This window comes from Salvelinus sp. IW2-2015, unplaced genomic scaffold (assembly GCF_002910315.2).
Source record: "Salvelinus sp. IW2-2015 unplaced genomic scaffold, ASM291031v2 Un_scaffold16595, whole genome shotgun sequence".
Lineage (NCBI taxonomy): Eukaryota > Metazoa > Chordata > Actinopteri > Salmoniformes > Salmonidae > Salvelinus > Salvelinus sp. IW2-2015.
The window spans coordinates 22,142-33,737 of record NW_019957664.1 but is presented as its reverse complement, the minus strand read 5'-3'; the positions used below and the strand labels follow the sequence as shown (position 1 = coordinate 33,737).

The 11,596-nt window shown below is 40.3% G+C and overlaps 1 protein-coding gene across 1 annotated transcript; it reads right to left on the bottom strand.

The window, feature by feature from the left end:
- Positions 1-311: 311 nt before the first annotated feature.
- Positions 312-11,596, bottom strand: LOC112080933 (5-hydroxytryptamine receptor 3A). The gene is given in 10 exon segments (XM_070442762.1): positions 312-1,754; positions 2,604-2,753; positions 5,623-5,833; positions 7,386-7,507; positions 8,554-8,665; positions 8,667-8,724; positions 8,946-9,052; positions 9,325-9,368; positions 9,472-9,717; positions 11,533-11,596. Coding segments are annotated over 9 exon segments (1,170 nt in total). The 5' UTR covers positions 9,572-9,717; positions 11,533-11,596; the 3' UTR covers positions 312-1,488.

The window sequence follows — 11,596 nt, the reverse complement described above, 5'->3', positions numbered from 1 at the left end:
TATTTTTTTCTGCACAAACAGTAATAAAGGCCTAGTGCTCTGATGTGTGAGAGAGGGAGTAAGAGAATGGGAGGGTGTGTGTGTAAAGTTATCTGAAGAGTTAAGATGGTTCCATATAGMCATAGTGTTTTCCCTTGACTGCCACAGAATGCATTTATATTCCTTTTTTTTTTAACCTTTATTTAACTAGGCAAGTCAGTTAAGAACAAATTCTTATTTTCAATGACGGCCTAGGAACAGTGGGTTAACTGCCTTGTTCAGGGGCAGAACGACAGATCTGTACCTTGACAGATCTGTACCTTGTCAGCTCGGGGATTCGCTCTAACCAACGCTCTAACCACTAGGCTACCCTGCCATCCATACAACATTCCTCCTGCCCAATCACAGGAAGGCCTTTGAATATGAGCAAYTCAGCCATTTTCTGCAGTAGCCTATTCTATTATACAGTAAACAGTGTGAAGTTAAATTGAGTAGGTGTGAATATCGGGGACAGGTTTTTGTGTAGCGTGTGCAAATCGTATCGAAAACGGTAACAGATTTCCATGGGGGTGGGTGAACAGGATGCAAATGAATTTCCCCTGTGGTATCACGATACTACTAGGTATCATGATACTTGGCCTGGTATCGCATTGTTAGTAAAATGTTGGTGTCGTGACAATTTTACTCAGAAAAAAAGCACATTTTCTGGTATTTCAAACATATTTTTTGTGTGTTTCCACCCCCCAAAAAATATGGTCACCATTTTGGGCCCTCACCAGTTTGCAACCCTGTACAATTAAAAGACATATGTAACATTCCCGCAGCCCGTTAATATTATCCCAGAGCAGGGTTTGCTAGAGTGTTTGAGTCATCTCAGCCTTGTAAAACTGCTCAGTTTGCTGGCTAAATGCTAATTTTACGATGCTAGCAGACTGTTTCAAAACTCAGGAGCTCATGGGGGCTTCAGGAGCCGGCAGGTTAGATGGTTCCACCATGGATAACAACAACTCGCTATTAGTTAATTTTCAGCCAAATATGTTCAACTCATAGGTAGTTTATCCAATAACCACCGCATTTAGAAGGATAGCTACTGACTAAAATGTAGCTAGACTCAGGAGCTCGTTGCCACAMGCTACATTAGCAAACTGGTTAGACATGTTTACACCARYGGCAACAATAACTGACAACTAGTTTGTGTTCAGACATATGTTCAACYCATCATTAGTTTATCCAATGAACACCCCACTTAGGCTCATTACATCAGTCTTGAATGTTTTTTGAGAAYAAAATTGTTTCTGTATTCATTATGGCRGCACTGTACCTCCTGTGTRATCCTTTGAAACCTGTTCATTGCTGCTTGCAGCTATATTTAGTCCTATTTGCTAAATGTATTATTCCACATATGACTGGRTAGTTTCAAACATATTGAAATAAATATTGTTAAATCTCTACWGAAGAATACACACTTTATATTTATTTAAATATCATTGTTAAAAGCAAATAAAGAATTTAGTATTCCCAGAATTCTAAATGGTTGATCTCACATCGAGAACCAAAGGAGAAAAATAAAATTACGACTGCATAAACAATGAGGACGGTGAGAAAGATACAGAAACAGATCAAGTCCACTTTGTTGGCAAAACGATGGCGTCTTGCTTTTTTCTGGTCTTGCGCAGCCATTTTGTTGAGAAACTTCACCACCTTCTGGAGGGGTGTATTCATCTTCTCTTCCTCTGAGGCTTTCAGTTTGATGACAGTAATATCAGACTTGGATTCTAGACAAAGTAAATGACAGGAAAAAGGGATAACATATGATTAACATAACATTATTKTTTTTGTGGACTTGCGAGAAATATGTTGGGGAAGACATCAACTGCATACTTTAACTGCAGCTAGAGAGTAAGAATGGTTGTGCATTAACAAAATACCTRGACTTGTTTATGGTGATGATTYKATTTTTTTAACCCTAAAAGTGCCAACAGGTGTCATATTTGACCACAAATTGGAAATGATGGCAAACAAATAAACTCTCAAACAGTAACACTGTCAGTAAATGGTTTAAGTAAATGGTCTAAATTCCCCCTATAAGCATATATTTTAATGGGGTACCCCCTTAATGTAGACGGGCTGCAATAAAGTCATGACGTCATGGTCAGGTTATAAATGGTTGCATAAAGACTAGGGCTGTCAAACAATTAACTGGGGCGGGGAAATACATTCCAAAGTGAYCTGTAATTTTATGATTTTTCATACAAAGAAACATTTTAAAAATATTGACGTCTTGATTCTGTCTAATGTAACAGTTAGTKAAATTAGGTCAATTGAGAAAGGACATATTATTTCATCTCAATGTCAACTTGTTTTTACATGGTATTGTACATTTTTGRGGTATAGATTATATATTTTGGATGTTCTCAGTATATTCAACACTTTCAGACAATGTGARTAATAGTAAATAAATAAAATATTGTGCACTAAAATTATAAAAATGTTAACTTGAGTTAACTGATTAACTCTGACAGCCCTAATAAGGAGGTTTGTTAACGTCTTCTTTGGCAACCAGAAAAAAAATATATATCTTGCTCTCTGAGTAACTGAGATGAGGGAAGAATGAAAAAGTTTACCCTCTTCATTGTCTGTGTCTTTAAGCAGCGAGTCTTTGGACTTGGAGAGGCTGCAGGGCCGGAGAGTGCCACACTTAGCCAGACGTGTGAGCACCATAGACTGCAACGTGCTCAACACCAGGATGACCAAACAGAAACAGAAGTGCTTTCCTATGTAGAACAACGAGAGAGAGAGAGAGAGAGATGTGTGAATGTTATATGGTGGCAGAGAGGTACTGTGTACATGAAACCGACATCGGTGTGCTGCTAACAGTATAGCTTCCTTTACTGTCCCTGTAACAAACCGGGCTGGAAATAGTGAAAGTCTGCTCGCAAACACACATCAGCCGTCCTCCTTGACAACGTACCAAACAATTGAGCGATAGAAAAATATCAAATTTGATAGCTCCCTCGGCAACATTTCAAGTTAGCTGTGGAGTGAGCTTTCTGCACATTCTGAAAGGGCGGCTAAACTTCCTGATTTGGCCTCGTTTTAGATTTGTCTCATGAAGAAATGCTAGCGGTCATGACTGAAGCGAAACAAAAGTTGTCTTTGGGTTGTGGTTTGATGTGGGTGTTTCTTGGGTGTGTCTTTGCCATTCAATAACAAAACAGGGAAGTAACGTTAGTGTAAGTGACAGAAAGCTAGCTTTGCTATGGAGAGAAGTTTTTAAGTTGAGGACTTCACCCCACCTGAGTGACTCGCCATCTCAAGATGGTCATCTAATTCAGATCTGTGTGTAGGCTAAAGTAGAAAAGAAGAGGCAAATAGATACTCTTATTGACCATATGTTTAACCAAACTGGGGGGAGCTGGCTAGCCTATCTAACCTTAGGCTAGCATATATTTCTCTGTCAAATCAAAAGTATGCTAAGATGGCAAGAACCAGTGTCTGGAATGTTTCATGTGATACTCGTTCTACAAAACCTTGCTGCGAAAGTACCTTGCAACTTAGTTTCAAAGTTTTATCACGTGATGTAAATACATGTTACCGTGGAAACAATATCAACTACTGCGAGTTGAATGCCTGCGGTCTTCAGTCAGCTCAGCTAGCCTGCAACACATTGTGTTTTGTGACAAAACTGCACATTTTAGAGTGGCCTTTTATTGTCCCCAGCACAAGGTGCACCTGTGGAATTATGTTGTTTAATCAGCTTCTTTATATGCCACACCTGTCAGGTGGATGGATTATCTTGGCAAAGGAGAAATGCTCACTAACAGGGATGTAAACAAATGTGTGCATACAATTTGAGAGAAATAAGCTTTTTGTGCGTATGGAACGTTTCTGGGATCTTTTATTTCAGCTCATGAATCATGGGACCAACACTTTACATGTTGCGTTTTARATTTTTGTTCAGTATTTAACATCACAGGTTGTACTGTGCATGTCTGGCAGTGCGTTTATGAACTTGACATYACGTCATTAGATACTGTAGATCTCAGCATATCGCCACATCTCCCCCTGAAGCAAGATGGCTGATCCCATAATGGTCTGAGACGAGCCACCCGGARAGCTGATGAAACTGTGGGTTTGCACAACCGAAGAATTTCTGCACAAGCTGTCAGAAACAGTCTCAGGGAAGCGCATCTGCCTGCTCGTTGTCTTTACCAGGGTCTTAACCTGACCGGCGTCGTAACCGACTTCATAGGGCAAATCCTATACCTTCGATTGCCACTGGCACGCTGGAGAAGTGTGCTCTTCATGGATTAATCCTGGTTTCAGCTGTACCGGGCAGATGGCAGACAGCGTGTTTGGCGTTGTGTGGGTGAGCGGTTTGCAACGTTGTGAACAGAGTGCCCCATGGTGGAGGTGGGGTTATGGTATAGGCAGTCATAAGCTACGGACAACAAACACAATTGCATTTTATCGATGGTAATTTGAAATTAGAGTTACCGTGACGAGATCCTGAGGCCCATTGTCGTGCCATTCATCCGCCGCCATCACCATGTTTCAGAATGATAATGCACTGCCCCATGTTGCAAGAATCTGTACTCAATTCCTGGAAGCTGAACATTTCCCAGTTCTTCCATGGCCTGCATACTCNTTGGCGTTGTGTGGGTGAGCGGTTTGCAACGTTGTGAACAGAGTGCCCCATGGTGGAGGTGGGGTTATGGTATAGGCAGTCATAAGCTACGGACAACAAACACAATTGCATTTTATCGATGGTAATTTGAAATTAGAGTTACCGTGACGAGATCCAGTTTACAATTGGCTCATTCATCCCCCTCCTCTCCCCTGTAACTATTCCCCAGGTCGTTGCTGCAAATGAGAACGTGTTCTCAGTCAACTTACCTGGTAAAATAACGGTAAAATAAAAAAATAAAAATCCTGAGGCCCATTGTCGTGCCATTCATCCGCCGCCATCACCATGTTTCAGAATGATAATGCACTGCCCCATGTTGCAAGAATCTGTACTCAATTCCTGGAAGCTGAACATTTCCCAGTTCTTCCATGGCCTGCATACTCACCATACTCGCTCTGGATCAACGTGTGTTCCAACAGCATGTTCCAGTTCCAGCCAATATCCAGCAACTTTGCACAACCATTGAAGAGGAGTGGGAAAACATACCACCCTGCATACCACTGCTGGCTTGCTTCTGAAGCTAAGCAGGGTTGGTCCTGGTCAGTTCCTGGATGGGAGACCAGATGCTGCTGGAAGTGGTGTTGGAGGGCCAGTAGGAGGCACTCTTTCCTTTGGTCTAAAAAAATATCCCAATGCCCCAGGGCAGTGATTGGGGACACTGCCCTGTGTAGGGTGCCGTCTTTCGGATGGGACGTTAAACGGGTGTCCTGACTCTCTGAGGTCATTAAAGATCCCATGGCACTTTTCCACAGTTTTGGAAGAGGCTGATTTTATGACAAAATGTTTCCTTTTTACACTTTGTAGTCAATTTCTACAATACAATAAATGTTTCTGACTGGCCATTTACAAAAGGAATTATTTGTGTTTTGGCGCAGTCGCTCTATAACTCCGATACATACACACCGTTTATAACAAAATGTTGTTTCATTCTGGTGCATTACACACAGGACACTCACGGATGATGGGGCTGCACTGGCCTCCTCCGGGCAGTAGGTCCTTGAGGATGTTGAGGAACATGATGAAGCTGAGAACCAGTTTAACCTTGAAGGGGATGCGCTTGCTCTCTCCCAGCGGCAGGGCGAAGCTGCCCACATCAGCCAAGATGATCAGTATACTGGGCAGGACCAGGGACAGAAATGGGTTTTCGGACCGCATTTTCAGCGACACCTGTGAAGACAGACAGGTAAGCCGGCTAAGGCGTATTGGTGTCTCTGGGGGGTCTTTGGCCTGGTTTGCTAACTACCTCAGAGTGCAGTGTTTAAAGTCAGAGAATCTGCGGTCTCAGCTACTGCCTGTCACCAAGGGAGTACCCCAAGTCTCAATCCTAGGCCCCACGCTCTTCTCAATTTACATCAACAACATAGCCCAGGCAGTAGGAAGCTCTCTCATCCATTTATATGKAGATTGATAGTCTTATACTCAGCTGGCCCCTCCCCGGAGTTTGTGTTAAATGCTCTACAACAAAGCTTTCTTAGTGTCCAGCCAGCTTTCTKTACCCTTAACCTTGTTCTGAACACCTCCAAAACAAAGGTCATGTGGTTTGGTAAGAAGAATGCCCCTCTCCCCACAGGTGTGATTACTACCTCTGAGGGGTTAGAGCTTMAGGTAGTCACCTCATACAAGTACTTGGGAGTATGGCTAGACGGTACACTGTCCTTCTCTCACCACATATCAAAGCTGCAGGCTAAAGTTAAATCTAGACTTGGTTTCTTCTATCGTAATCGCTCCTCCTTCACCCCAGCTGCCAAACTAACCCTGATTCAGATGACCATCCTACCCATGCTAGATTACGGAGACATAATTTATAGATCGGCAGGTAAGGGTGCTCTCGAGTGGCTAGATGTTCTTTACCATTCGGCCATCAGATTTGCCARCAATGCTCCTTATAGGACACATCACTGCACTRTKRWCTCCTCTGTAAACTGGTCATCTCTGWATACCCGTCGCAAGACCCACTGGTTGATGCTTATTTATAAAAACCCTCTTAGGCCTCAAACCCCCTATCTGAAATATCTACTGCAGCCCTCCTCCTCCACATACAATACCCGTTCTGCCAGTCACATTCTGTTAAAGGTCCCCAAACCACACACATCCCTGGGTCGCTCGTCTTTTCAGTTCCCTGCAGCTAGTGACTGGAACGAGCTGCAACAATCACTCAAACTGGACAGTTTTATCTCAATCTCTTCATTCAAAGACTCAATCATGGACACTCTTACTGACAGTTGTGGCTGCTTTGCGTGATGTATTGTTGTCTGTACCTTCTTGCTCTTTGTGCCGTTATCTGTGCCCAATAATGTTTGTACCATGTTTTGTGTTGCTACCATGTTGTGTTGCTAGCATGTTGTTGTCATGTTGTGTTGCTACCATGCTGTGTTGTCATGTGTTGCTGGCTTGCTATGTTTTTGTCTTAGGTCTCTCTATATGTAGTGTTGTGTTATTTATTTTATCCCAGGCCCCCGTCCACGCAGGAGGCCTTTTTCCTTTTGGAAGGCCGTCATTGTAAATAATTTTAGAATTTGTTCTAAACTGACTTGCCTAGTTAAATAAAGGTTAAATTAAAAAAWMTWAAAGCCAGGCAGAAATTKTTTGTTTTTGAGTAAGTGTATTGTCTTTGAGTGTAATTGTTTAAGCATTGCCCATAAAAATAGGAAGAATAAGGTATCTTTACATGTCCCACATAAAAGAAATACAACTGAAATCACCCGGAGCACTCACTAACCCATAGATAGTTGCGATCATCTCTGCCTCCTTTAGCGTTGAGTTCCACTGCCTCGGTTAGCCAGTCCCCGCGGTTTGCGTTAGTTGTGCTCACTTTCCCAAAGTTCAGGAACATGCCACATCCTGGAAAAGCAGATATTTGATACTAGTTCACTCACTCAAAGATCATAACATAGCTTATAACAAAAAAATATTTGTTTCTATCAATAGGCATTGTGGGTGTAACGATTCACACAATGTTTGCTTTCGTTCATTCTTTGATTTTAGGCTCTTTGTTCGGTTTTATCTTAGTTCTCAGGAGGGGATGGAAAAACTACCACACAAATTTAAAATATTTTATAAAATTGACATTTTGACAATTGCATGATTTCCCCTTTCACTCGCATAGATTTTTTGTTAGCGGTGGCTAAAGTTAGCTGAAGTTTGTAGTGGCTGTTCAGAGAAAACCGAACCATGGATTACAGTTTCTCCTTGCCCATACTACTTTTAGGATGAGGAACCATCTAACATCAAGTTGTAAAATCCTGAACTTCCMCTTTGAGGCTAGGCGAAYGCTTACCATTTACCCACGCATTTGTCTATTTCACGCTACAGACCTAGGCTATACAACGAATTAGAGCTTGCATTTGTTATGTTGTTAATATAATTCTTATTTGTTRTTAACTTATGAATTAACATTATTTAATTTGGGAGATAACTTTAGTTAAAGATGGAATCTTTAGTAGGGGACAACAAAAAAGTTTAAGGTCTTTGATAGGCGGATGCGGAATTTGTTACAGGAAATAATCATTGCCATCTGAGGTTAGCATATGGCTAAATCTGCCAGGTTGTCATGGGAACAGTTAACATGCAGCCTTTGATCACATGCAACTACATCAACAATTTTAATTGTCTGATGCTAAAACTTCAACAACAACAAAAAGTACTTTTTCTAATGTTCTTAAGTATGGCTCCACTGTGTCCAGCCGACTAACAAGCACCAAAAMAAATGCTAGACAGTCAGGGAGCARAGAAAATTCCAAAGACGACAAATAAACTGAATTGCATTATATACTAAATTGCATTAGGCTATACAAACAAAACAATTTTTTTGGTTTGTTGTTTTTGGTAAATAATTGTGTGCAAGAGCCATTTAGCAGACAAAATAAGGTTTGAAATGATGCACTTACCACTAATTGCCCACACATTAAGGGCGATGGCACAGAAATCTGAAGCGAAGGGGTAGTTGTACAGATTGACCTCACAGCCCACCACAGTGTTCATGATGACCATGTGCTCTACAAGTCCCGTTGCTGTGCACCAGCAAATCCTTGTTGCCGTGCTTCATCATTGTTTGCACTCTTAGACATGAGAAGTTGAGAACAGACTGAGGATTGATCTACTAAACTGTCACACCTAAACATTTGGCCACTTAAAACATATTAGTACTGTCTTAATTCTGTCCATGTTTCACTCGCTATTTAGAAGATTACACATAAATTGACTGTAATGTTATAAAATATAAATGAAAATGATAATTAAACATACACAGGCTATTGTATTCTGTTGTAAGTGGACTCACCCATTAGTCACATGGAGTTCAGGAGTCCAGATTTTGCTGACAGGCAGGACAACCATATCATGATGATAGACTGATGTGTCCCACGATAAGTCAGGGTCTTCCCAAGACTGTGTTTAGAATCAGAATAAGTAGTATTACAAAATGTCCCTGGAGTTTTGTGCCTACACTCTTAGAAAAAGGGTTCCAAAAGGGTTCTTCGGCTGTCCAATTAGGAAAACACTTTTTGGTTCCAGGTCAAACCCTCTGTGGAAAGGGTTCTACATTGAACCAAAAGGGTTCTACCTGGAATCAAATAGGGTTCTTCAAAAGGTTCTCCTATGAAGACAGCCAGAGAACCATTTTAGGTTATAGCACTTTTTCCCCCTAAGAGTGTACTTACCAGCGGGACTTCCAGACGACTCTCGAAGCGGAGGTTTTTTGTGTCTATTAGGAAGAGAATAATTCATCACATAACGATAGAAATGTCAATATGTTATCTCTGAAACTCACCACATTGTACATAACTCAATAAAGGAACGGAGAGGACTTACGACAGACAGAGTTTCGTACACTATTGACGGCACACGGATAATTAAGATGCACCGTGGAGACTGTGGCGGACTCCGAGCTTCTTTCGCAATCAGCATGCTGGCCAGACATCGACGGGTCGTACAGGATGGTGTGGTTGCACTGGATGAAGTGGCTGTGTTGGATGGTTGGTTTGCACTCGCTGTATTAGATAGTGTTTGGATAGTAGTAATTGCTACGTTGGATAGAGTGCCTGATGCAGATACTGTGGAACCAGAGATGGGTATTTCATTTCAGAATATAATATTGGATTTATATAGCGCTTTTCTAGGAACCAAAGAGGCGTTCCAATAGTTCAACACAGTACAATAAATGACTTACACAGTCCAAATGAATGGGATAAGGTTGTTGCACGTCTTCAAAGTAGTGAGTCACTGTGAAAAGTGATCATGCTCTCTATATGTTGCACTGTATCTAAACCTGATACTCTTATCACTATCCATTATCAGTTACGTTCTGAGAACATGTTTTTTAGAGCTTGGTGCATGATTGTCCTATGGTTGTTTTGCATACAATTCTTCCCACAACTTTTCTGGGATTGGTGCAGGATAGTTTCTTGGCTTTGGAACGTTCTAAGAAATTTAAAAAAAATTTTTAATTGTTGTAACGTTCAGAGAATGTTTGAAGATTGTTATCTAAAAACATATAGATTTCGTTCTCAGCATCTATCCTCTACCTTGTAAAGTGTGTTCAGGTGTGTTGGTCGCACCACTAATTGGCACAACCTGATCTTAATGAGTGCTTGTTACTCTTTGAAATGAGTAAAAAAGATGTGCATCCTCATCCCAAGAATAATTTATTTTAGTTTTTGTCTATTTTCAAAGGAGAAAGGTAAGAACATTAACAACTTCATACAAACAATATAGAAGATAATTAAACGTATTTTACAAGAAGCAATATTACTCCCTAAAAATAGAACCCTATGAACAATCCTTGGTAGCTTTTCAGAATTCACCGATAAATTGGTCCATATGGAAATCTAAGGAATGGAAACCATCAAATGACTTGGTAACAGGAAATATATTTATTTCCATGACAGAATTTAAATGCAATTTTGGACTGACCAATGTAGATATTTTCAAATACATGCAACTTAAAAGTTACATATCACGAAATTTAGATTTGAAATCTTTCGGATCAGAACAACCCTGAGGGAATCTATATGAGTCAGAAAATGATGTTCATATGATATAAGATATACAAAACCTTGGAGAGAGCCTATCCAACTGGCAATCTCTTAAATATATAAACTATTGGAACCTAGGCTTAAAAAGAACTGATGTTGGCACAAAATGGAGGGAATGGAGCTTAACTAACAAAATTACAGTTGAAATGTATGCTTAATCCAGTATAAACTAACGTATAGAATTTATTATACAAGAAAAAAAATCACAAATTCAGTCATGTCTTAAGTGTAAACTAACATGACTCAATAATCCATGCTTTCTGGAATGTTATAAAGTCCAAAAGTTATGACGGAGCTAGAACGTTGGCTGTCAGAAGCATTACAATGTAAACTTACTTTTAATCTGTCTGCCTGCATATATTATTACATATATTCGATGTTTATAAAAAAAAAACTCCAGGAAAACGTTCAAGGAACCAGAGTAAAACTTATCAGAACCTTCCTGCAACCTAAAAATATATATTCTCAGAACAGACATTTTCACTTCTGCTCTCAGAATGTTTAAAACAATTCAGTTTTACCAGTCAGGAAACGTATGGCTGCGTTCCCACAACCAATGTAAAACCAAAACATACGTTCCCACACTTCCAAGGAAAGAAATGTGCTAGCTGGGTTATATTTATTTAATTTCTCATTGTACATTTTTTTTCATGACTTTAATAATATCATCTGTTGGTGACAAGAAATAAAAATGAATATTGCAGTTTGCAATCGCATATAATAAAAATGTTTTACACTGTGTTTACTTCATATCTGCTAATAGGAACAAAGATTACATTATTCTAGCGCAATTCGCGCCTGTTTTAAGAAGAGTAAAATGGAGCCAATACTTACCTGTTAGCAAGAATAGGGAGAAGAGACAACTTCAGCACGCTGTGGTCCATGGGTCTCATCCCTG